Here is a 26,700-nt window from a genome sequence, read left to right as displayed (position 1 = left end):
AAATAAACTTAAATATCCAAGAGTTTCTCCTGTGGGACAGGTTCTGTTCCCAACCCTGCTTTTGCTCTGAGTGTACAGACATGTCCCAGGTAGGTCTGGTCTTTGAGGTGCTTTGGAGACCCACTTGGAGGTGAGTGAATCCCACCAGAAATCCATCTCCAAGAGCACAAAGGGAGTTTTTGGCTGCAGAATGGCTCCACTGTGGCTGTCACATTTTCATAGCCCTGAGGGACCTGTCCAAGCAAAGCTGGCCTCAGAACCTCACTTGTTGATTGCAACTTTTTTTCTCCCTCTCCCATTTAACTGTTGTGTGAGAAGGCAAAGCACGAGGCTTCACGCCAACCCTCCTTTCCTTGATGGAAAATATTAATGCTCCAAGTCAGGACATTTAGTTATAAGGTGGGAATTGTGTCCTGAGAGAATGGATATAGACACCAGAAGCAGGCACACCACAGTCTGGCTGGTAACCATGTAGGATTGTCATTTATTAAAGACAAAATTGTACAGATGAATCACGAGATATAAGATAATGCCTTCCAGAAAAACACTTGCACTGTGGTTGGGGCACTTTTCCTGAAGGTCCTTTCCTTTTTGGGACACAAAAAAAAAGGTTTGCTTTTACCAGCAGCAAATTTGAGGCAGGATTGTGCTAGTAAGGATTTACTGGGATAGAGGGGGGGAAAAAAGAAACAGGGAAGCAGGGATCTGGAAGTGATCAAAGGATACCTGGACAAGCCTTGATGCGACTCACAGTAACCAGGTTTGATGAAAGATAGCAAACCAAGTATTTTATCTGTGCAAATACAAAGCTGAATTCTGTGTTGGTATGACACCATATCCATGACAGGCATTCAGCCTGCTCTTGGCATGTTTCTGCCCCAAACCATAAGCACAAAACCATTTCCCAGCCCGGATTTGATCAAAGAAGAAAAAAAAAATGTCCCACACCCAACATCTTAATGCATTGAAGAGGGAAGTCATGGCACCAGTTTGCTTGGTCCAAGAGAAAATGCAGGCCATGGGGAAGGCTGCAGGTGGAAATGGCTGCATGGGCCATTCCTGAGCCATTCCTGAGTCACTGTTTGCTGTTTGCCATGTGACATTTGTAGCAAAGACACGACGTCAGCCGGTGCATCCCAGGAGGAAGCTGTTCCCACCCCAAGAGCTGCCAGTGTGAGTCTGAATCTCCTGGATTTCCATCTCATTGTGTTTCCAAGATACTGTCCTACAAATATTTTGCAGTCTTAAATAGCTTAAGGGTGAATAAGTCTCACATCAAGGCACAGACACGTTTCTATTTTTAACCCCCCCATGTTCTCTGGTCCTGAGCTGTTAATGATCTTTTTGGCTGTTGTGATTTCCAATAAGCAATAATAATTTATTTTCCATCTTCATGCCTCCGGAGTCTGAACCTCCCAGAGTTCCATACATCACTTGAGTGCATTTATATTTTCCTATGAAGTTTTCAGAGTAAACAAGTTCTCTTCCCCTTGCCACTGAAAAAAAACCCCGTCTTAAAATTTATATGAATTCCATTCAAACTCTGGTTCAATTCTTTGCACATTCGAGCACTATTTATTCCATAACCAAACAAAACATGCCATTTTTAGTATAGCAGAGAAAAACCAAAGTTCTTTTTTTAACCTTCTTTTTTTAGCCCAACAGGCCTTTCTGAACAAAAAACTAACTATGAATGTAGCTTGTTTTGAATTTTAACTCTATCCTTAATTTTTAAGGCCATGGCCACCACCTGAAGCCAAAGAAAATATTTCCATTGATTTCCTCCAGCATGCTTTGCACGAGGTTAAGCAGTACTTATTGAGTGACTGGTTTCACTTTGGATAAAATAAAACCTTCTGACAGTTTTTGTAGGTGACTTTTCTAACCTTCAGTATCACATAAAGCCAAAATAAATCGATGCAGATGTGTTGTGAGAGCAGTAAGGAGCTGGATGCATCATTGTGTTGGTTTCCATGAGGCAAAGGCCTTGGAAAATCCAAGAAAATTGAAGATTTTGAGGTCATAATGGCTTTCATCTGGCTTAGTACCATCTCTGGAAAAAAAACCAGGAAATGTATCTGTTCAGATGACCATGAGAAATAAGAATCAAAATACAAAATATTTAGCAGAGTGTTTGTGTTGAACAAGCTTAAGTATAATAAAGTCAATTTTTCAGAGCGAGAGGCTTGTGGTTAAGCAATCTTATAAAAGAAGAAAAGGTTATTCCCTATTTTTACTGCTAAATGAAAAAATGGTGGTTATCTTCTCCAGCTGAAATGGAGCTAAGGAAAAGGTGCAAAGTGGGGAAGAGAAGAAGAAAAGGCTTTTGCCTGCTGTTCCCAGACTCAAGTTAGCTGACAGATCAGTCACAGGAGAGTTTTTTTCTGGAAAGAGGATGTCCTAAGGCAAGGACACCTTGTAGGTGGGTTATGGGGCAGCCTTTGCCAGTGTTCCCACAGCCATGTGCCATCCCACCCATGCCAAGCCAGGAAATGCTGTGTGTCTTGTGTGCAGATGGAAGCTGGAAGGCTTTGGTCCTGGGAGAGGAATGGAGCTCACCAGCCTGGAATTCCCATCTGTCCTGGCAGCAGCGTGTAATTACAGGAGCAGCTCACATTTCTCAGTGTATTAATCTCTGAAATACATCTCCAGGTAAAGAAGGAAGATAATTGCAAGTAATTGGCCAGCAAGTGGGGAAGCAATAAATCCCAGCAGAGCAGACTGGGTTTACTGCAGGAGGTGATGTGTGTGCACTGTGTGTCTGCTGGGCTCTCACTGCTGGAACTGCTTGGCCATTCCACTCTCCTCAGGCACTGCTGGGACTGGAAAAGAGGAGTTGTGAGCAGGGAAGGAACAGTGAAACTCCTGCAAGAAAACCAACATGAACCTCAGCTCCATCTTCACCCTGTCCTCAAAGAGTGAAAGAAGTAAAACCGAGAGGCAGTTCTGAACTTCCACTGAACCTTGGCCCTTTTGCCTCTCTGCCTTTGACTCCTGAAACCAAGCCCCTCCACCTCTTTACAAGGCTTGCCTTTTACAGCTGGTCAGCTAATCTGGTAATCACCTCTGGGGCTTCTTGGAGATAAAAAGTGGCAATTAATTAATCACTGCCAGGTTTAGGTGCTTGGCAAAGATGTGCTACAGGCCCCCTTTCAAAAGCCTCACTCCAAAACTGGTGAAGAACAGCAAAGTATGGTTAAATGTGTATTTGTATGGTTAAATGTGATCAGAGAAGGTAAACTTGGGGCTGATCTTATGCTACAAGTCATTTCATTTTGGTTGTATCTACACAAGGAAAAAAAATAAAACCCACTCTGGCTTTTCTGGCACCAAGCTGTGGCGTGTGCAACTTCTTCACTTCTTCTGAAGTATACAGATGGTAAGGAAAATATATAAATGCTATATATTGGATTAGAGTAACCCAGCCTTCTCTCAGGAAGTCACGCTCCCTCCCTAAACTGTTCATCTCTGGGAACAAATGCAACAAGTTTCCCACATGTTTGTGTACGAAAATGGACTCCAAATTGTGGTTTAGGACTAGCTGGTATCTGGTTCTGACCACAGCACTGTGGACCAGCTCAAATTACAGCGTTTCTTCAGAAAGCAGAAAATAATACTTCCTCCCCAAAGAATCAAGGGGGAGAGATGATGAAACCAGATTTGCTTTCTTATTTATTATATCTAAATCCCTGTGAGTAACTCACCCAGTCATATCCTGTTTCACTTAGTGGCCACACAAATCTATTCATGTTTAAAAAGGAAATAACTGGATAATAACTGCACTGTGTTTGAGCAGACGAGGCACTCCCTCTCTAATCGGAACTGAGTAAAAAACTTGCACCTTCCAACCTCCAGGACAGTGGCTCACATGGAAAATACTGCATTGGCACATCCTGAAAAGAATGAAAATCACAGCTATCTAAGGCAATACTTGTTTCTAGGAAATAACCCCCACCTCTTGGCTTGTCATTATCTCCAGTCACAGCAGTGAGTTCACAATACCCGAGTTTAACTCAGAAATCAAGTAAGTGTGACCAGGCTCACTCATTTTTATTTATTATAGCAAAATTTCAGCACCTCTGAGAGACATTTAGGTATTTTCTGGTCTCTGAAGAGGCCACTCTGCAGGCTGGATGCAGAGGCACAGTTGGGAAAAAGTTTACGTTTTTCACCAGGTCCAAAGCAGAGTCTGTTGGTGCAGAAGAGATAAGAGCTGAATATTCACGGGCACCAAAAAAAAGATAAATCCCTGGTGTCATTATTTCAGCTGCAATGCTCTGCAGCAGGAAATGGAGTGCTGCTCCTCAGTAAGGAAAGGGGAAGAAAACTTCTCCTTGGATGGGAGGATAAAGTCCTGTGGCACAGAACTAATGGCATGCTTATAAGAAGTACTCCAAAGTGGTGCAAAATTGATCAATTTTCTGCAAAATTATTATTTTTATTACCTTAACCTCTATTTTATAGCTGCTCAGAGTATTGTATTTTCTAATACAAAGATGGAGAATGAAGAAAAACACCTCAATTTACAGAAAATAAATGTTATTGTGGAAAGTATTTACCTTTTCATCATTTTATCTGATTTAGGAGCAGGCAATACAGCAGCTCAGGAAAATAAAGAACAAATTATACATACTCTGCAGAAATTAATTAGTATTAGCCTCCAAGCCTGGCAATGAGAGCTGCTGGATTATTTCCCTGGATGAATAGCAACTTCCAGTTTGGATCTTAACTTGCTTTGCTTTGCCCTCAGCCAGTCACAGAGCAGGAACTGAACAGAATAGAAATAGAAAGGGCCCCAAAAGAGATCTAATGATCATTCACTGTTATTTGGGGACGTTTTGTCATTTCACAACGACATTCCTCTGCAAACAACCCTTGCTCTCTGTCTTCTCTGTTCTTCTGTTTTTCCAAGTGCAAAATTGATGTTGCAGAGCTTAAGTAATAAATATGGTTTAGAGGAATGAGATGTGCTGGGCTAATATATACACACAGCTTTATTGACATGTGAAATGTTTGTCTGAATGATTTCATACTTCCATGGTATGATGAAAATTCAATACAAAAATAGGTAAAAAGTCAAGTCAGAGGTTTTTAGCCGGAGCAAATAAACAAAAGTCTACAATTTACCCTTCCCCTAAAGTTAAACTAACTTCTTCTGCCAACAATAACACAACAGAACTATATCAACAGAATTATATCAACACTTCTGCTGTTTCAATATTAAGTTCAAGCATCTGTTAACAACTTATTGCTTGTTGTTGTTGTTACTTGGCCAGATCTTTTATCTGTATACAACCTAGTCATGCCAGAGTTCACTCTCTTTTCAGTACTTATTTACTTTTCCCACACTCTGCTTCTAATTTTCTCTCTCAACCCACAATAATTTGACATTTCTTACAGGCCCTTTTGTCAGGGACAGTTTTCTCGTAAGATCCTCCATCTCTTCACAAATGAGTATCTCTACCAGAGCACTTCTTTCTAGACTGGATGTTATAGCAACAGAGGGGGGACAGCCGACAAAATAAACATGTGCAGATCAATTCATTCACAAAAGAAAATACAGAACCTGTCTTTTCTTTGCTGAAAATGTCCATTTTAGGGTTTTGCAAAAAAAATGAGTGAGAGGCATTGTATAAATAAATTAAGAAATTGTATGGAAATCAGTTTATTCACCATGGGAGTAAAAAAGCAAGCAAGCAAATTAAAAACCTCTTGCAGCCCAATTCTGCTAGTAGGGAGGGGTTGCTCTTTTTTTGTGCAAAATCTCCTCTTATCTTGAAGACAGCAAAGAAAAAAGAAGGTGCTATGAATTCCCTTGGGAGCCAGGAGTAGGTACATTAAAAGAAGTGTACAATCCACTGGGCCTCAAAAGAGAAACAGCTCCTCAGCACTGTCTGTGCCAAGGTGTTTGCCCAACCTGTGTCTCAGAACCGTCAGGATGAGGATTTTAAATTCCCCCTGGGTCATCTGCTATCGAATTGCATGGGAAATTAAAGAAATTATCAAGCTGCTTCACTTAAAAACCCAGCAGCTCCTGAATACTCCCATTTCTCTGCACCAGCTGCCTCGGCTGGAAATAATGAAGGTTTTTCTTGAGTTTCCACACAAACACACCTCAATCACCCAAAGTTCAGGACAGCCCCACGCTTTGCCATTTTTGCAGTCCCCAAATGGATGTTTCCTGCCCGAATGTCCTGGTGATTGACACCTCCCTACGGGCTCTGCTGAAATTAATCTTTCCGTTCTCTCTTTGCCCTGCTCCTCCAGCAAGTGAAGCCAAAGCCAAGTCTGAAGCACTCCCAGGCTTCGAGCTCCCTCTGCAGTATTTTGCAAGGACTCATCTTGCCTGGAGAAACCTGAGGATTATTGGTTAGGAACCAGATCATTCACAGCACTTAAATTTCTGGGAAACTTCTACTGAAATCTGAGCTGCTCGAATAAATCATTTCTATTAAGTTTTATTCTGATGCAGAAGTGCTTACAATCTGTTAGGCTCGCCTAATACTTTCTTTGCCAAAGCCCCAGGAACTGCTTCCAAAAGAAATCACTGGAATAGAGCAATTTATTCCAGTGGGTATTGTTACTGGTGAATGTGTGCAAGTCAGGTTTGGACAGCATAAAAGACCCTGCTCAATCACTCTGCCTTCCATTAGGAGCAAGTTTAAAAGCATTTAAGAATCTTAATAAAATATTGATTTGTGTCTTTCAGTTTCACATTTGTTACTAATTTAGACACCTTTGGAATTACATAAATGTGCAGCATCACTTTCAGGCTCCTTGTACCTCAGTGCTGAATCTGGCCACTAGGTTTGTATCAACTGATTAAAATCTCAGTTGATGTTGTTTTCAATTGCATGTCAGGGTATAGAGAATAAAGGTATAAATTGTACTGATTTAGACTTCTCTCATGTAGATTTGTCTCTGAATTCAGCTGGTTGCCCTCACCAGGCACCATGTGATTTGGTCCCTGCTGTTTTGTAGAGTCACCTTCCTTGGCAAAATTAAAAAGAAATTTTATTTAACTGGATTTTATACTTCTTATACCATTACAAGGGTTACTCCTGCTTCATAAATTAATGCACACACAGCAAATGTATTTCTCCTATGCTACCCTTTTTGTTAATGTCCTTTTTTGAGTTTAAAGTACATTCAGGGCTGAAAAAAACCAACCTCCTAAATCAGGTACGTCTTGTCCCAGCTCAGATTCACCGTGGGGATTCCTCTCACTCTTTGTTTTACCACAAGACCTTGCAACAAGTTAATTCCCTCCAGTCTGCAGCATTTAGGAAATAAACAAAAATATCTAGTGGGTTTATCTAAGGAGGGCTTGTGCCTGTTAGTGTTTTAGAAATGCTTTGGGGGTCAGCCTTCACGTCAGAATGTGAGAGTGGAGATGGAGATGAGGAGAATGAAAGTGTTTAAATCCATTTATCAGTCAGAAATCTTTTTCTGATGAGAGAACATATGCCTGTGTGTTGTAAGAATAATAAAGTGTGCTGGAAACAACTTAGGAATGGGGTAGCTTGGGGAATCAATATGCCAGCACTCACAGAAGGAACAAGGAAATCTCTGAACTATCTACATGTGCTGAGAAGAAAAACCAAAAGGCACCTACCAAACAATGGGATGAACTTGATCTTTCCCATTTAAGAAAAGTTCACAACCTTCCACCCTGTGTAAGAGTCACCTCTAAAATACAGGGACTTAACATTTGCCCTATTTCTTGCCTCTTAAAGGTCAGGAGGTACTTAGTGTCACAATTAATCTTCATGAGGAACAAAGGCCAGGCTGCATGCCCTGTGTTTCCAGGGAAAGGCTGGGGGTCTGTGGGGACAGCAGGGGCCACACAGGGAGGGCAGAGCCTGCTTCCCTGGGCAGCTGTCAGGCAGGGAAATCATGGGAATGGCATTTCTTTGGGGTCAGGGCTCTGTTGTGGTGGAGAAAGCCCTTTATAGAATCATAGAACCATTGAACAACTAAGGCTGGAAAAGACCTTGAGGATCATTGAGCCCAGCTATTAACCCAGCACTGCCAAGTCCACCACCATGTCTCAAAGCACCCCAATTCATGTCTTTTAAATCTCTCCAGGGATGGTAACCCCAATACTTCCCCATGGCAGCCTGTTCCAATGCCTGTGTGCCCTTTCAGTGAAGAAATTTCTCCTAATATCCCACCTAAACCTCCTCTGGTGATTTTCCCCTTGTCCATCCCCTTTTCCTTGGGAAAAGAGACCAAGCCCCTTCTGTCTACATGCTCCTCTCAGTGAGAGCCAAAAGGTACCCCCTGAACCTCCTCATCCCCATGCTGAACCTTTCATCCTTGCACTGTCTTTCTTTCCACCTTTTGAAAAAAAAATCCCACAGAGATTAACCCTTATAGGGGTAGGTGTTCACAAGAAATCCAGTGATTCTGTATTAAACACGAAATCTACAGTTCCCCCAACTTCAGGCTTGGCTGAGGTCACGCCTTGAGTCTTGTGTCCTGGTCTGGGTTCCTCGATTTGGGAAGGACATGGAGGGGCTGGAGCATGTTCAGGGAAGGGAGTGAAGCACCAGGAGGGGCTGAGGGAGATGGGAAAGGGGCTCAGCCTGGAGAAAAGGGGGCTCAGGGGGGACCCTGTGGCTCTGCACAACTCCCTGGAGGAGGGGACAGCCCCGGGGCCGGGCTCTGCTCCCAGGGAACGGGAATGGGACAAGAAGACACAGTCTAAGCTGCACCAGGAGAGGTTTAGGTCGGATAATAGGAAGAATTCCTTTGCAGAAAGGTTGATCAGACATTGGAATGGCTTGTCTAGAGAGATGACGGAGTCACTGTCCCTGGAAGTGTTTAACAAAAGACTGGATGTGGCTCTCAGTGCCATGCTCTGGCTGACGTGGTGATGCTCAGTCATAGATTGGACTCGATGATCTCCGAGGTCTTTCCCAAGCGACTTAATTCTGTTATTCTGTAACTCTGTGATTCTGATTCTGTGATTCTGTGACTGTGACTCTGTGATTCTGTAACTGTGATTCTGTAACTCTTTGATTCTGCGGTGACCTGGCCACGGCTGAGGCACTGAGGCACCGGGACTTCTCCTGCAGCAGGACACGGGCAGCGCCGAGCTCGGCTCCAGCACACGCTCGGATTCAGCAGCACCACACGAGCCCGTTCACCTCGGGAGGGGTTGGGGGCAGCGCGTCCCCAGCCCCGGGTTAGGCGGCGGCGAGTGCGCGCACCCCTCCCCTCACGGGCGGCGGCGCGGCCGCCATCTTGGGGCGGGCGGGAAACCCGCGGGGTCACGTGAGTTCCGGGCACGGGTCGCGGCCATCGCGGCGGGGCAGGGCCGGCCTTGGCTGGGTTGGTCTCTCCGCTGTGTCTCCGCCGTCTCTCCGCGTTCCCGGGAAGTCGCTCTGTGCCAACAGGAATGGCTTTCTCCTCCGGAACGTTGGGACAGGATGCCGAAATCCCCCGCGCGCGGCCTTTGCTGAGCGCGGGCCCCGCCGCCGTGAATCCTTTCCTGAGCCTGCTGAACTCCATCGCCTCGGGCCTGTCGGACGCGGAGCTCTCCCAGATGAAGTTCCTCTGCAAGGACAAAATTGGGAAGCGAAAACTTGATGAGGTGCAAAGCGGCCGGGAGCTCTTCATCATCCTGATGGAGCAGCAGCTGATCACCCACAACAACCTGGAATTCCTGAAAAAGATGCTGCAGGAAATGCGTAGGAGCGATTTGCTGGCACAGGTGGTGCAGTTCGAAGAGGAAGAACCTCATGCACCTGATGATCAGCCAGATGTTCATGAAAAACGTAGGTGGATTATTATTATTATATATATAGTTTTATGTCTATAGGTATACCCCGTATATATCGCTCCCCAGCAACCCCAGTAATGTGTACACAAACGTTTTTCCGGGTTGGAATTTCCCCCCCCCACCCCCTTTTTAATCTTCCTTTTCTTTTATCTTTTGGGATTCCAAGTCTATCCGGTGGCTTCCACAGAACTCTCGGTTTGTGCAGTGCAACAAGAGTAGTGGCGTTTTGCTGAAATAAAACAACAACTTCTAAACGTTTTAAAGTATTTCTTAGTAAATCCATGGCTAACTTGATCTGCTTCTGCTATTTCAGGTCTCCTGAAAGTCGCTATTAATGTCATATGTGACAACGTTGGGAGAGACTGGAAGAAGCTGCTGCGAGAACTCGGGATGTCAGAGGTGAAGCTGGACAGGGTAGTGGCAGCCTATCCAAATAGTTTGTATGAGCAGCTTTTTCAGGGACTTCGGGAGTGGCAGGTGCAGAAGGGGAAGGATGCAAAGGTGGCTGACTTAATAAAAGCCCTCCAAGCCTGCAATCTGAAATACGCTGCAGACAAGGTTGAAGAGAAGATCTCACAGCTGAACATGGAAACCAGATGAAATAGTGTAAAACTTTGAATGAAAAAAGTCAGGGTGCCTTCTTCTCTTCTGAACCAAAATAATTATCGCTGGCTGCTTATCATGCCATTTATTTATGTGCCTTAAGAAGTTAATTTATGCTCAGGTAAAAATTGACATGGAAACAGATTCCTTTCAGGGAACACTTTGTAGTTTGATTTTCTTTCAAGATATTTTTAACTTTCACAAGATCCAAACTCCATTCTCTAGAAATTGTCACTCTTGTTCTGCCACTCACCATGAAAGATTTGCTTTGCTGTAGTCACTTTTCAGATGCATCTCCACTGGAAATACATCCATGGGACACTTCTGAGGCAACTGGAATTTAAAATGTCATTGAGAGATTGGATTTTTTTTTATGGCCTATCATAAATACAGTGTAAAAGGGAGAAGGAGTAAACCTTTCAGCTGGATGCTGGCTTTTCTTTTGGAGTAGCATAAAGTAATATCTTAGGTAATTCATCAAATATATTTGCTGTCCATGAAAGGACATTAAGACAACTGTAACCTCAGACTGCAGTGCAAGAGGGACATTAAATATTGTGGTGGCTTTCTTGGAAAAAACGTGCCTGGGTTTGAAAATGAAATCAAACGTCTGCACCAAGTGCCTTCATCATCCCAGAGGAAGTGCTCTCCTGAAACCATCCAAGAGACTGTGTGTCTCACAGATGTTTACAGCAGCCTCTTTTCAAAGCTGTGACTTGCTGGGAATCCTTCCATGACCTCTGTCACAGAGGCTGCTCCTGTGTGCTGGAAGGTGTGAGCCACTCACAGAGGGAACAGGATTCATGAACCTGTGTCAGATTCAGTTCTCAGCTTTCATCTGGAACAAACTTCAGTCAGTCAGTGGCCTTCACGCCTGACCTAAGGCTGGAGAAATTGCACAGTTGCACAGTCCAGGACATGCAGGGCTGTAAGGCCTCAGGGAGGAGAATCCCATGAAATCATTACTGCTTGAACAGCTGTAGGATCCTGCGTTTCTGCAGGCATCTCCCAAGTGCCTGGCTAGATACTGGAAGAGCTTTAATTGATGCTGCACCTTCCAGCTCTTCCCAAGTTGTTTTTATGTGGTGCCATTGCTGTGAAGGCCAGGTGTCAGCACATAACCTGTCACTGCTCTGCAGAAATGTCATGGCACTGACAATTTTCAAGTTTTTGTTGCTCATGGTGCCTCTTACTCAAACAGTGAGGCTTAATTGTAATTAGTGAAAACTACCATAAGTTCACATGATAGAAAAATCCTTTCAGTCAGGGCTTTTTTCCCTTCAATGATTCTTGTCCTCATTCCTAGGAGTGCTCAAGGCCAGGCTGGATGGGACTTGGAGCAACCTGGTCGAGTGGAAAGAGTCATTGGTTGCAACTGGATGATTTTTTAGGTCCCTCCCTGCCCAAAACAGGATTGTGTGCCGATTCTCAGTATCTTTCCAATTGTGGTATCACTGTTTGTATCCAAAAAAAGGGAAATACAGGCGTTGCCACCTGTCTGCCTCTCCAGCAGGCAGAGTTCTCCAAGTACTTACTTTCCTTTACTTGTATCAGTTGTCAATTCCAGGCTCCCAGGAGGAGATGCTGAGCTTCAGCTGGATGACCAGCTCAAGTGTTTTGGAGATTTTTGTTTCATAGACACCAGGGGTAACAATTCTGCAGTATCTAAAGAAAAGGATTGCTCCAGCAGTTTTTCCTTCCTGCCTCTGAGCAATCCCTGAGCAGGGCAGAGGAGTGGAAGTGAGCAGGATAGGTTATGTGAGTGCTCAAACAGCCCTGCAGCAGCTCCAAGTCCAATCTCTCTCTCAATTGCTTTTCTTATCCACTTTTAATAAGTCTTCTGCTTCTCCAAGCAGATTTATGTGGAATAGGAGGAGCATACTGCCTACTGCATGCAGCCAGGATATTTTAGGAATCAGTTGGAATAACCTGTTGGTTGTAGCCAAGAGCTCATCAGCTACAAGAAATATTCTGCTTCAGGAATTAAAAACCTCTTGTTTCTTTAAGGATTTTGTACATCCTTTTACTGTGTCTGAAAGCAATAACCTAGACTGCATCAATCTGTGCCATACCTCAGAGCCAATTAAGAACATTTTTATGAGATATTAAAATGTTGTTTATGTGAAATCAAAATCAACTTAAATTAAGGGAACAAAATCTTGTTATTGGGAGGAAGGATAAAGAGTGGAATTTGTAAGGGAATGTTTTCTGATCCAGTTGACAACCTTTTCTTTTCAAATTAAACACCTTGAACTCATACATATTTTTATAACTTGAATTACAGTTTTATATTGTATAACTCTGTGTACATTTAATTAAAAATAATTCCTTTAAAAAAACAATAAGTGGAACAGGGTTTTTTCTTGTTTGATGGGATTGCTGTCTGCAGTGAGATCTCTGGGAGAAAGTGGATGTTAAAGACAGTTTGGAAGCAAGGAGTGGTGCTAAACAAGCATTGTGTTACCAGTGCCCATCTTGGGATATTAAAGACAAAAAGCGAAGTGTTTTGTCGTTGAGTTTCTCAGAAGTGCTCAACAGGCTGCAGTTTGCCAGCAGCAGCAGCATTTAAATGCTGTCACTCAGGGAGGTATAAGGAAAAAAAGGTGCCCTGACAGCCCTCAGGAGCCTAAACTCAGGCCCAGTGTGCTTGGGAGACAGGCTGCCAGTGGGTAAACTTCCTTCTCTTTTCCTCTGCTAGCGAATCTGTGCTAAGGATGTCATATTTGTTTGAGAATTAATTAAAAGCCTGGCTTCTAGTTTTGTCTAAGCTTGGTCGGGTTTTTAGAGGAAGTGCTCAGAACGAATTGACAGAGTCTTGGGTGCTCTGTGGAGTGTCAGCCTGCACTTAAAGCTGTGAGTGAGTAAGACAAATAACTTAATTGCCCATTTTATCAAATCCTTTAGGATGCTTTGCAAGAGTATCTGCCTGTGAGGAATTACTCAAACCTTTTCCTTTTGGTCTCATGAGAGTAATCTTTCCTCACAGCCTTGAGAAAACAGCACATCAAAACATGCAGAGTTAAGAGTGCCATCTCAGGAGAATTCTCATCTCAGAGAGTTGTTTTTCCATGTCACTTCTCAGTCCCTTTCAGCACTTACTTGCCATTGCCTATGATTTTTGAAGATATCAATTATAATCACATATTGAGGTGGTTTTCTTTTCCAAAATTGCATTATTTTCATTACTAGGTTAAAAAAGGTTTTCTAGACCATTAATTAAAAATCCTCTTACACAAATTGGTTGTTGTGAACATTTCTAATACAATGCTTTGGTTTCCTTTTCTTCATTCTCCACACTCAGGCAGCTGCATTTCCTCCAGCCTTTGTTTCATTCCTGAAATAATTGTCTCCTTTCTGAAATCTAATTGCTTCATTTAATTGTTTAATGCAGAAAGCTTAATAGCACTGACTTTGTCTCCAAGCTCTCTCTGGTGCTCAGCATGTTCTTAATTTAGGCTTTTTGGCTGAGTATTTTTCAATTCAAGTTTATTTCTAATCACTGCCTTGTGCCTTTCTTCTTCTGCATAAATCACCTATATTCTTAAAATGTGTTCCAGCACAAATATTTTTCTAGGTTTTCTTCCCTCTTTGATTTATTGCTTTTCCCTGACAGTGTTTTGGTGCTCTGGTGGAATTGAGAGAAATTAGCTCACTGTTTCAACCATAAAAATAGGAACCGTGGGGGTGAGCTGAGGGGTAGGGGAAGGAGTTGTGAGTAAAGATTCAGGAACTTTTGGAGAATCTGAGTTTCAATAAAAACTGTCGCAGCTGAGGATTGCTTCACAGGAGCAGGGTGTGTTGCAATGTGTGTGTACTGGGAACTGTAGGTTCAGGGAGAGGAGGAAGCAGGGCTTTACTCAGCTGCTGGGAAAGGCAGGGTCATGCAGGTCTGCGTGGGAATCTGCATGGAACCAACTCTTAATCATTAAAAAGTCCCGTCCACAGAACCATTCCTGCTCCTGCCTCATTCCTGAGAGCATTACACATGCCTCTCTTAAAGCAGGCTGGAGTGAAAACAACAGGCTTGTTCTTGTGAAACATGATGTAATAGACACCGTTGAAATCCCTGAAGCTGGCCATCCTGGCCGAGTTTGAATTCGGTAATTTCTCTGACTGGATCAGTTTTGGAAGCTGAAAGCCTTTTCCACACTCTCTGTGTGTACAGTTCCCGCGTGGATGGCAGCTGAGCTCTCCTTTATTTTGGTTTCTTGTGCTGTATTGGGGCAGGTCACAGAACTGCAGGCAGTGCTCACAGTAACCAGCTCTTGTAGCAAAGAGAAGGGGTTTGTGTGTTCTCTGCTCTATAAAAAATAACAGCTGCAAGGGAGGTCGTGAGGCGTCTCCAGTACAATGTAATAAAAAAGTGCCTTTGCTAAGGAAAGCAGCTTAATGCCGACTTTGTATCTCTGCCGAATGCTTCAAAAAGCTGTCAGACTGGTATTTTTTATTTACTACTTCATGTTCAAACCTTCAGAGCTGGCGCTGGTGCTGTGTGAAGTTACACAGGCATAAAACTGGACCATTGTCATGGGAGATGTAAAAAACACCCACCTGGGGCTTTCTGTGGGAGGTGTTTTATTTACAGGTGAGCCCGGCTTGGGAGAACTACAGAAAGCAATCATCTTGCCATTAAAAATGCTCACAATTTTTAAAATGTTTTCTTCTCCATTTCTTAATTCTGCTAATCCTATTGATAGCAGCAGGAGTATTAACTTTAAAAAAATGATTTTCAGAATTTAATCTGAGCAGTTCTTATTGTGGTCTAAATTCTAAAAGGGTTGTAGCAGCTATTCTGCAAGTGTACACGCCACCTGTGGCAAAAGGGATGCACAAAGTAAATTTCTATACAAAAGCTGGTGATTTTTGTAGGCAAACCTGGTACTAGATTTTGTAGACAGCGTAAAAAGTGTGAGAAAGGTTTTACATAAAAATGAAACTATAAAACCATACTTGCCATTAATGTCTGTATGTGTTGAGCTAAATCTTATGTTTGCCTTCCAGTCATCTCCTGAGAGGTGCTTTCTGTCACTCCCAGGCATATCGCCAAATTTCAAACAGAAATTGCCGAGAAAATGTGAATTAAAAGGGCGCAGCACTGGCAGGTCTGTGCCTCACATCCCACATTGTTTAATTTATGTTCGGCTCAGCGTAAGCAGAATTTATTCACAGCTCCTTGGCTGTGGGACAGCCAGGGTAGCCTGAATTCCCCCCAAAGCCGGGTTTCCATGGCAATCCGAGTGCACGGCAGTGCAGGGGCAAGTGGCTGCAGCCGCTGCCTGCCCGCCAGCCCAGCCAGCCTCCCACTGCTGGGAAACAGGCACCCACTCTGCTCCGGGCACTGCCCGCTCCCACCGTGCCCGCCACCCAAAATCCGCGGGCAGGAACGGAAACGAAACCTCTCGGCAAATCCCCTCAGTTCCACTTCTCCCTGGAACAAGACATGTGAGAGAGCAGGGCTAAATATTAAGAAATATATATATTTTTTTTTTTGTCCTCAGTTTACCACGTGGTGCTTCCATTTGTGTTTCCAGCTGGAATGGTAAAGCTCCAGCCTGTGCGTGTAGCTGCATGTTTGTGCATGAAGCAGCTCATATATATGCAGATGAATTAAAACTAATTAGAGCTAAAGCCAGCAAAGTGCACATTTCTAGCTAACGGCTGCATGCAGCTCTGTTACACTCCACCTAATTAAGTTATTCACTGTGGACCTGCTCATACAATTTTCTGTAAACCATATTCTACTTTTTACAAAAAGAAAAAATCAAAAAGCTTCATGTGAAAAACCTTATGTTTGAATTTTAAATTAGAATGTCAAATTCCACATCTGGCCTGTGAATTTTCAGGGCTATTAAATGTTGCATTGTCTCTTGAGGACTGTGTTTATAAGGCACTTCACTTCATGCATTATTTTTCCCCTTAATTCCTGAAATTTCATGGTTAAAGATCTCCAGCCCTGACTGACTTTGAACTTTTTCTGACGTGACTCAGTGGCTGAGGGAGAATTTAAACCCCTTGTTTTCATGTTAGACCTGAGCAAGAGGCACCCCCACAACCTGGCCTTTGATTGTATGAGTAATTCTGATGGGACCCTTTTTTTTTCCCACTCTGCATCCAGTAAATAAATATGCTGGGGAATGAAAGTGCTTAGCCAAGGTTCCAAATAATCCCTGAGCTCCTCAGCATATGGAACTGATGCCTGTGCTCCCTCCAGCCACTGGGAGTAACTAAAAGCAGCTGGAGCATGGCATAAGGTACCCTGATCATGATTTTCTCCCTAGGAATATCTCCTTTCACCTAATTTGCCTTAAAGTGGGAATGGAGGCAGGAATCCTCATCAGAGAGGGGAATCCTCAGCTCTAGAAATTCCTGATTCTTCCATAATCACTTCCACTGGATAAGATGCTGAGCAATGTGAAAGGACCAGATCATTTTGCAGCTTGAAAGCCAAAGGCAGATTTGCCTCCTGTGAATTAAGGTTTACAGAGGTGTCTCAGAGAAGATGCCATCACACAGCTACTTAACCAAATTCAATGTCGACCAACAACTCTGAAAATCCCAAGTTTGCTTCTCACACAATGTTTGTCCATTCCCTAGGTTAGTATCTTCACTGGTTTATGGTTTATTACTATTAGGTTAGATGGAATTTAGGTTGAACTGACTTTTTTTGAAGGTGATTTATTTACTAATGGGTGGTGATCCAAATAGGCTTGAGCCAGGTCTTTTGCCAGAAGGGGCCTCACCAGTGAGTCTAATGTCTGGTCCTTGGGTCTGACTTGTGGGGAGCTCAATTTGTTTTGTGAGGGCTGAGAAGTTCCCACAGGCTAATTCAGAGGAATTAGAGAAGGAATTATAGAGAAATCAGATCCCAGTTTCTTTTATTTAAAGGGTACCTGGAGTGCCCCATAGGCTTCTCCCATTTTCTCCTTTAAAAGGTTACTTTCATCCCTTATCTCCTTCCCACAGACTCATCCCCCAACTCATCATGAAATGCTGAGTAATTCCAGCAGGCAGGCCTGAGGGAGGACAAACACTCGTTTTCTTGGTGGTTTGAAGAGGACTCTGACAGTTCTCCTGGTTATTCAGAGAGCCTGTTCCAGTGGTGTTTCATGCACTCAAATAGGGTCCCTCAGCTAGGGAAAAATGGGCACGGGTGGAATTGCCACGGTACCTGTGAGCAGGTCAGGGAGTATCCTGGTCTGGCAGCATTGTCATGTCAGATGTCACAGCAGCAGTGGCAGCTTCCTGGTTTGGTTATTGTTTCTTTTCTTTTTCCCCATGCAAGGAGAAGGAATGAGGGAGCTGCAGGCCACGGGGAGCTGCCAGCTTCTCTCAGCTGTGTATTTTGGTACTACAAAGGTGGCATTATTAAAGACAGACAAAAAAAGCCTCTAAATCATGCAACCAAAGTGAACCCTAGGAGCTGAAAAACCCTTCCTTTGTGCACTCAGAAACCTGGCTATGACCTAGCTGGTGTCTGGATACAGAGGCTTTTCTGCAGCATTTTGGCTGTGACTGAGACATGCTATCTCCATGAGCATTGAAAACTGGGAGTCAGGATCCATCCCCATTGCTGTTACCAAATATCCTGACCTTGACAGGATAAAACAACCCAGCAAAGCACTGCTGGATTTCACAGATAAAAATTTAAATTATCACTGTTTTGGCTGGCACAAAATTTGGTGATCCTGTTTACAGCAAAAATCTGGTACTGCAGCATGTTTTGTTGTATCACTTCTGCCTGAATATTCCTTTATTTGCTGAATATCCATGGGCATGTGACAGGTAAGTGCTGAGTATTCATGCAAGGAACCTCACTGTTTGTACATGGCTTAAAGATATTAAAATCAAACTGGTGCCACGTTATTTTGGTGAAAGGAAACTGCACATTTAATTACAGGAGAGAAAGAAAGTATTGGACATGAAAATTACGTGTCTCATTAATCCTGATATGCACATATCTGTGTGTGTACAGTGTGTGTTTCCATATGCATACATACACACCCTTCAGTAAAGTTATTTGATATAATCTGGAAAACAAGATTTTCCTGACAGGGCTATTTCTCAATACTCCTTCTCCAGCTTCTGTCTGTCCCTTATATGCTCTATACTGCATCTGTAAAAAAATACAGCAGTCTCCAAGAGCAGCCTAATTCTGTTAGAAACAAAGGTGGTATTTCTGGGCCAACTCATTAAAAATAAGTAAAAATTCAGAGCCAGCTGCTGCATCTCCAGGATCAGGAGTGATTTCGAGCCACTGTTTTCTACTCACAGCTTTAAATGCAAGAATTGGCTAAATTCCTGGTGTGCATTAGAGCAGTTTCTGTGATTTTCAGCATTTTCCTTCAGTCTAGTGTTTTGGGTCATGCTGGTCATTTCATGATGCTGAAATTACCTTCTGTTCTCTTCCCTATTGCTTCTGCTTTTGCAGGCAGCAGCTGGAGACACCGAGGAAATTATCTAACAAAAAAAATTTAGAAATTATACGTGGCTAAAGTAAGAGTCCTTCTCTCGCTCTGCTTGTGCTTTTCCAGTGCCCTAAACGATTCCAGCACCGGGCAGGTGAGTCCCTGCCACTCCAGCCTTTGGCTTCACAGGTAAAAAGTACAAAGAGCAAGTCAGTGCCAAGTTCCTCGATGGCTTTTGTGGTGAGGGCAGCACTGCACCAGACTGAAACTGCCAGATTAATCTCACCTTGGCTAGACTTAGTATTTCCCATTTGTGCATGAAGAAATGCTAATGATTCCTGGAAGTTTTAGGCATTGTTATTTAGAGTTGTTTGAGAGACAAAGGGAAGGTATTGTTTGCATTTGGGGAGGACCTGACCTTTGTTTGGAGTGCTGGATGATTGATTGTAGCACGAAAGGAAAAGGTGAGAGGAGTGCTGCTGTAGCTCTTTGTGCAAAAGCCTATGTGTGTTGAGGGAGCTTAACTCGCAGGCCTAAGGTAGAACCAGCTCGTGAGTCAATATTTCTGTTGACTCTTTTAGATGTGGATTACAATGCAAACAGATGGCGTGGTCAAAGGGTCTTTAATATGAACTGTGTTCAGGAGAACAGGGAATTTAGCTTCGAAATAAATCAGCTCCCCTGCTTGTTACAGCACAGATGAACAATATCAGGGCTGCTGGTTTCTTCTATTATCAGTTATTCCCTTTTATATCTTACATGTGCTATTCTCACTTCATTTAAGGATTAGTGTAAGACAATGACAAGGTTTGTTCAGCTGTTGCCCACCTTCCCAGAAATGATGATTCCTAACCAAGAGCAGGGAAAGCCAGCCTTTCTTACCTTTTTCTCTTGTGTTTTGTATTTTTTTCCAAGTTACACACCGTGTCTTTTACACACCTTACCTTCAGCAGCTAGATAGTAAATGACTATTTATTCAGTAACAGCCAGCCTTAATTAATTGTAATTTGACAAAAGCTGTGTAAATACCTCTGTGCAAAGGAACAAGGCATTCAGGCAAACAGAAGAAGGGAAAAGGAACACTTGAGTGACTAAGAGTGCTATCTGGCACAAGGCAGGGACAAACCTTTTGTTGGTAGCTGAGTCAGAAGATGACACGTGGAGACCCCCATGGCAGCTGAGGATACACTGGATGAAACCCCAGGTGCAGATAAAGACATTCCTGTAAGGGGCCTGAACTCGGAGTGACCCACAGGGATGGGCTGAGCAGCACAAGCTACACACAGAAAACCTGACTCCAGCTGGAGGAGGCAGCGTGAGCTGACCACAAGTTTTACAGAGGAGACTTCTGTATAGAGGGAAGGTAAATTGGGCCAGATTAGTGACAGACACTCTGCCAGCCAAGAAGGGATGCAAGGCTTCATTGTGCTTTTATTATTAAAATAACAGATGGTTCCATAAGGGTTTAAGCATCCTAAAAACATTAATCTTAAAACTAGGATATCATAGCAGCACTAAGATTAAAATTTCAGACATGAATCCTAAAACTGCCTTACTTTAGGGCATTGTGAGTCCACCAGCAGGGATAACCCATATGAGCAAGGCAGTGCAAAGGCAGCTCCTGCTCCTGTTGGCATTAGAGAGGATCCTTCCTTCTCCATGAGGATCTCCTCTCCACAGCATGTCTCACCCAGGCTGTGTGCTATGTGCTCTGAGTTTATGAATTTGCAGGAAATTCACTCAAAGTTATGGTGTTTTCTTCAAAAGCTAAGGATGAAACCATTCACAGGGATAATACTGGGTAGGGACAGACCAGTAGAGAAGCAAGTGGGTAAGGAATTTACTTTAGAAGAAGCCCTATTTTCTATATTTCCATTATTTTTCTTGATATTTATTTCAAGTCGACCTGAGCACTGTTCCCAAAGGTCTTTATTTTTTTTCCTCTGGCAAATGTAGAGCTGCTTTTTCTGAAGAATTGTCTGCTTTCCCTGAAGGTTTTCTTTTGACTCTGATTGCTTTTAAATGTCACTCTGCTGCTTTAGGCTGCTGGTAGGTGGTCTGAGCTGAATGGTTACCATTAGCTGGCTTATACCTATACTCATTTTTTGTGTCGGATCCTGACCTAGTAACCTTCTTCTCCAAATGCCAAAGGTGAGATTTAGTCTGAAATGACCTGGTTGTCTAGGCAGAATTGCTACTAGTCAGAACAGGAAATAACAGAACAGAACAGAGCAGAACAGTTCCTGTCAGAACAGGAACTGAACTTTGACAGCACTTTAATACACCGTACCTATTGGCAGACAATTTCATCAAGGTTCACCTTGAAGCTGGAGATGTTTTTTTGCCAAGCACACTGTTGCCATTGCAAGTGCCCATAGTTTTTATAATTTTTATCTGTTGCAGTTTGCTTTATGACTTCATTTTGAGGCTATCTTGGTTTTTAGTCACCATCTCAGCAAATTCATTTTAGCAAATTAATATTCCTAGTAAATGCTGTCAAGACAGTGGGGAGTTCTAAAATGGCGAAAATAAACATTTTAACTCATGCATAAACTGGTGATTCACTGAAAGTGTTATTTATATTTTCATTTGCCTGTAAGCTGAAGCTGGTTGCACGGAAAAATCCTTCAGCCTTGTAACACACACTATGATTTGGGACTAATACCTTCCCAACATTATTATCTTCACACACACAGGTTAATGCTTCAATTCAGTGTGCAGCTGAATAAAGAAGATGGTGATTGCCACAAACAATTTCATGCAGGCAATGTGCAAGTAATGAAAGGTATGTTATCACTTGAAATCTAGTCAGGTAAGGATTAAAAATAGGCTTAAGTGCCATTTGAGGTCTCTTTATTTTTCAAATGTTTTTATCTACTTTACTACAGTATGAAGGACTAATAGTAGAGGACACTGAGTACATAGAAATCGTGGTCCACTTTGCTTAGTACCTACTCCAAAGCCACTTGAAACAGAAGGAGCCTTTGCATAGCAGACAAAGCAGAAAAAAACCCCCATTTTTTTCCCTCAAACACTGATTTACAGGAACAGAAGTGTTACTTCACATGCAAATCCTTTTTGTTTTCCCGTAGTTGGACTATTTATAAAGTTTATTAAATATATTATTAAAATAATACAATATTTTAAATTTTCTCCTACCAGGTCTCAAAACATTCTAAAAACTGAAGCCTCAATATTGAAGTGATCCAGGTAGAACCCAATGAAGAGAAGAGAAGAGAAGAGAAGAGAAGAGAAGAGAAGAGAAGAGAAGAGAAGAGAAGAGAAGAGAAGAGAAGAGAAGAGAAGAGAAGAGAAGAGAAGAGAGAACTCAATGTCTATAGCCTTCGCTCTGGGATCAATCAGTATGTATACAGGTGATTTGGAATAAAAATTAACATCATTCTTTTCTCTTGGAATGAAGACAGGCTGAGGGAGTTGGGGCTGCTCATCCTGGAGAAGAAGAAGCTCTGGGGAGACCTTAGAGCCCCTTGCAGTACCTAAAAGGGCTACAGGGGAGATGGAGAGGGACTCTGGGCAAGGGCATGGAGTGACAGGGGAATGATCTTAAGCTGGAGGAGGGTGGGTTTAGATTAGATATAAGAAATAAATTCTTTGCTGAGAGGGTGATAAGGCACTGGCATGGGTTGCCCAGAGAGGTTATGGACTTCCCACCCCTGGAAGTGTTCAGGGCCAGGCTGGAGAGGGCTCGGAGCAGCCTGGGATAGTTGAAGGTGTCCCTGCCCGTGGCAAGGGGTTAGAACTGGATCATCTTTAAGGTCCCTTCTGACCCAAACTATTCTGTGTTTCTATGATTCTCTACACTGAGAGGCTGCCATGGCTCTGAAGCTCTAGGCTCTAGTCTTGCAAGTACAGTAATTGAATTGCAGACCAGTTAAAATTACTGAGACAGACAAACCGTGGGCTGCTAAATCCACAGCAATGAAGCCAGGAACAGCCCTGCTCATTTCTGTGGACAATCACATCCATATCCCTTGCTTTCCTACAGCCACAAGCTGTGCTGATCCCACACGTACCCAACATCCAGATTCATCTCACTCTGCTTTAGACATCTGAGCACAGCTCCCAGCAAGAGTCCGGCTGCCCTGGGCTCCCTCTGGAGCCAATGGGAACAGACAGGCACCTGGAGCAGGTGATTCATGGACCACACCAAAGGTGTGAATCACTCCTCCCATGGAGTGGCTCTCTTGCTCCACTGATTACAGAGGCAACCCAGGGTAAATGGGTTCATGCTGTAGGTGGTCAGCCAGGTGGAATGTATCCAGACCTGCTCTAGTTAGGCAGGAGCTGCATTATCACAGCTGGTTCTGAATCCTTCAGTTTCTTCTTCCAATATTATTCACAGCTACGTCGCATGAATAAAGCCTTTCCAAAAATATTATCTTTTTAAAAATGCTTAACTGAATAATGTGCAACTCTATTGCCCTAGACTTGCAACCAAATGCACTTTTAGCTCAATACCTTTCATAATGCCTATAAACTATCTGAAGGCGTGCTGAAATCAGCCTACACTGAGGGAATGTACTATGTTTGAATTGGATATTAGGGGTGTATTTCATTTTTGATTGAAATAAACGATACTTGGTTTTAGAAATTCTTTCTAGCTCAAGGGGATTTCTGCTGCTGTAAATCCATACTAAAAAGACAGCAGGTGCAATAATTCTGAACTGCAAATTGCACAACTGAAGCTGAAACTAAGCTGAAAGCCTTTTTGAGTTCAGCAGGTTGGTACTTGAGTGAGAATATGTGGTTTTGGTTGCAGGAGTAACAGCTAAATTTGAAAAATATTTATGGTCTTGACATAAGTATGATTCCCACTAAAATAAATTCTGTAAGTTCATCTGGTCTTTTAAGAGTCTTGCCATGTCTCCAGTTGCTTTTTAGAGACTTTTCTTCTTAAGTCCAGGTCAAAAACCCTCTTCAGTTCCAGAGCAGCCGATTCCCATTTGATTTACACCTGCCTGAATCCGGCATAGATCCATGTAGGCCACATTATATAAATAAAATGTCGATGTAAAGGACTGTGTTGGGGTTTGTAGAAGTCGTGGCTTCCATCGCCCAAGGGCTGACACATTTACTGGTGCACTTATCTTTATACATGGGCATAACCATTAATTACCTCTGTCCTCTTCTCCACAGGCCACCTTCCAGCCTCTTCCCTCTCATTCCTTCTCCCTCAGGCAAAGCGTCTCCTCTGTCTAGCAACCTCTAGAGACATTTTTTAATGGCAACAGAATGGTCCAGGTCACGTCTATCTACTGACAAAAGGATAATCAGTGCTGCTGGCAAAAATCCTGTTCTTGCATCTATTCATTTCGGTATGAAATGCCTGAAATGTGTTCGAAATGCACTTTGCTGCTAAGTCATTAAGCGATTTGTAAAGGACAAGGGGCTCGACTCGGGAGGGGGAACAAAAACTGCGTAGGCGCTCTTGGGCTATTTTCAGCAGAGGTTTAGTGCTCGCGTGGGGTGGCTCGGAGGCTCCCGAAGGGAATTTCGGCACAGATGAAGCGCGCAGCCCTGGGCGGGCAGGGGAGTGCGCTCCCAGCAGGTGTTTGTGCTCAGAGCGCACGGGCACGGCAGCTCCGACCCCGCACCTCACCCGGCACCGCCTGCCAGGAAGAGCTGAGCTTTGCTGAGCTTGGATAAACATTAGGATCTAGTTTATCATGTGACAGGAAAAGAAACCTCCCCCCCCTCCCACCCCCTCCCTGTTTTTAACAGCCTTTGTTTGAATTTCAGCGTGTGGTTTTGGAGGTGCAAAGATGGAGAGAGATTTAACCTGGGTCTCTGGACTGATTACTTTGCTGTCAGCTGATGTATGTGGGGCTCTTTCCAGACACATCCACAAGTGTTACATCTCACTAAATGACACGGACAGGGAGCCAGACCTCTTGCTGAACTTACAAAAGAGACATCACACTCATTTAATTAAAAAGATCTGAGCTGCTGGTGCTCTTCATGTCGGATGGTATATCCTGAGTTACGTGCCCAGGAGGAAGAAAAAAGAGGAAACTGTTTTCCTTGTACTACAAAGTAAATGGGACTGAGAAATATTTTGGTATTTGCTGAGCTTGGGAGTTCTGGCTTTATCATTCCATGTTTATTTTCTGCAGTGCAGAGCATTATGCAAAGATCTGGTTATTCACTTTTTCCTCTTCAAGTCCTGGCCGGCCTTTCCCACTGGTCTGGTCCCAGCTTTGGTGGACTGCACATGGGAGTAGCAATCGGCTTTAAAGTCAAGCTATTCAAATATTTTTGGGGCACCTCAGAAACTCTGCTGTATCCATGGTCTGAGCTCTATGTGGCATTCACAGAGTGGTGCCTAAGGAAGGTATTTGCAGTATGCCACAAGGAAGGCATATTCCTTAGCTAGGGTATTCTGGATGTAGGTTCCCTCCTGGACTAAGCCATCCTTTTGGGCATGAATAAATACCTGGCTCTGTGCAGTGCCTCCTTCTCATATAGCAGACATTTATATGCTATGGGAACTCTGTTCCCACCTGAGGCTGAAACCCATTTCTCAAGAAAGTGCCTAACCACTGGCATTTCCACCCTCCTCTGAAACTTGTGTACAGAGTGATTTGAAGGTGGCAACTCCTTGAGGCTGAGGAGGGTCTGCAGATAAAACCTCCTGCCTCTTAGATGGGAAATCCAACTGTGGCAATGAGGAGCTGAACAAGCTGCATGTGAATGTCTGTGCCTTGTTAACAAACTGGGTGAAGTGAAAATTAATATATGGAGCTCATCCATATTTATTCTCAGTTCAGGATTGTGTGGTATGTTCTTCGCTTTCATAATGAAGCAGGATTATAGCATGGTACAAATCTTCATTTTTTGGTTTTAACTATTTAAGCACTAAACAAAACTTAGTTACAAAAGAAAGACACACATTCCAAGGCATCCCAGATTGAGAGAAAATGTAATTCCATGTTTTAGGATCTACATGAATACTGAGGTTCACTTATTAATTTATTCCACATGACCTGGCTCTGAGATAAGTTAATCTGACTGGATATATTGCAGTGTCCAGTTTCAGAGAGATTATCAACTCCATGCCCATTACAGTCTTTAACCTTTTGCCATTTCATCCACAAAGTCTCCATTTGACTCACATGTTAAATACAAATCAGAGATCAAGCCAATTCAGTCTTTCTACTAACATGATAAATTTTCATTTTATTATGTGTGATGAGTTGAAGTGGAATGATGTTTTTTCACACAGCCATAAATTTCTCTTTATTTTCCAGCCTTGTTTTGGTTTTGCTGGAACAGGTTATTTTGAAGATGCTGCCTTGGCAGCTGCTTAGCCTGAAGTGTTCTTCATCCACTGAAAATCTGGATCAAAGCTTATAAATAAAAGCATTTATCTACATATAGGTTAATTCATAACACTTCATTTTGTAATCTTTTTGCTACTCTTCCTACATTGAAAAGTCAGACCTCAGTTATTCAGATATTCAGCATTAAATCTGTGCTGATCAATATTTGGCAGAACTTGCGATTTGAATGTTCCTCATCATATTTGGCTTTTTTCTCAAAGTTCCAGCTCCCAGAGTCATGGCATTATATTGGAAACTTCAGGAGGAAAAAAAAAAGTAATCTAGACCTCATGGCTGTACAGGGAAAGCTTAAAAAATGTGACTTGAATTCAGTCTAAAGGCTCAGATAAAAAAGGGCACAGAGCACAAAAGAGCACAATGTAGTAAACTTATAAAGAATTTCCTATGTGGGGAAAGGAAGATTGACTCATTAGTGATCCTTTCTATCCAGTGCTAGGTGTGGAGATGTTGTGCTTACAAATTAACCCACATAATCCAGCCACAAATCTGCAGAACCTTCTGTGCAGGGACTGCCACTTTTTGGCATGACTTGCCTCTGTCTGCC

The 26,700-nt window shown here is 43.0% G+C and overlaps 1 protein-coding gene across 1 annotated transcript; it reads left to right on the top strand.

Moving 5' to 3' along the window:
• The first annotated feature begins 9,260 nt into the window (after positions 1-9,260).
• FADD (Fas associated via death domain) lies at positions 9,261-12,732 on the top strand. The gene is made up of 2 exons (XM_014878906.2): positions 9,261-9,782; positions 10,101-12,732. Exons 1-2 carry the CDS (start codon positions 9,404-9,406, stop codon positions 10,385-10,387), a joined length of 666 nt encoding a protein of 221 aa, XP_014734392.1. The 5' UTR covers positions 9,261-9,403; the 3' UTR covers positions 10,388-12,732.
• The last annotated feature ends 13,968 nt before the right edge of the window (positions 12,733-26,700 follow it).

This window comes from Sturnus vulgaris, chromosome 18, assembly GCF_052056855.1.
Source record: "Sturnus vulgaris isolate bStuVul1 chromosome 18, bStuVul1.hap1, whole genome shotgun sequence".
NCBI classification, from domain to species: domain Eukaryota; kingdom Metazoa; phylum Chordata; class Aves; order Passeriformes; family Sturnidae; genus Sturnus; species Sturnus vulgaris.
The sequence above is the reverse complement of the archived record's forward strand: the minus strand, read 5'-3'. Positions and strand labels throughout refer to the sequence as shown.

Bases quoted from the DNA above. Each gene is read 5' to 3' on its own strand.
- FADD (XM_014878906.2), top strand. From the start codon at position 9,404: ATGGCTTTCTCCTCCGGAACGTTGGGACAGGATGCCGAAATCCCCCGC. The intron at 9,783-10,100 runs GTAGGTGGATTA...CTGCTATTTCAG, and splicing joins GCCAGATGTTCATGAAAAAC to GTCTCCTGAAAGTCGCTATT.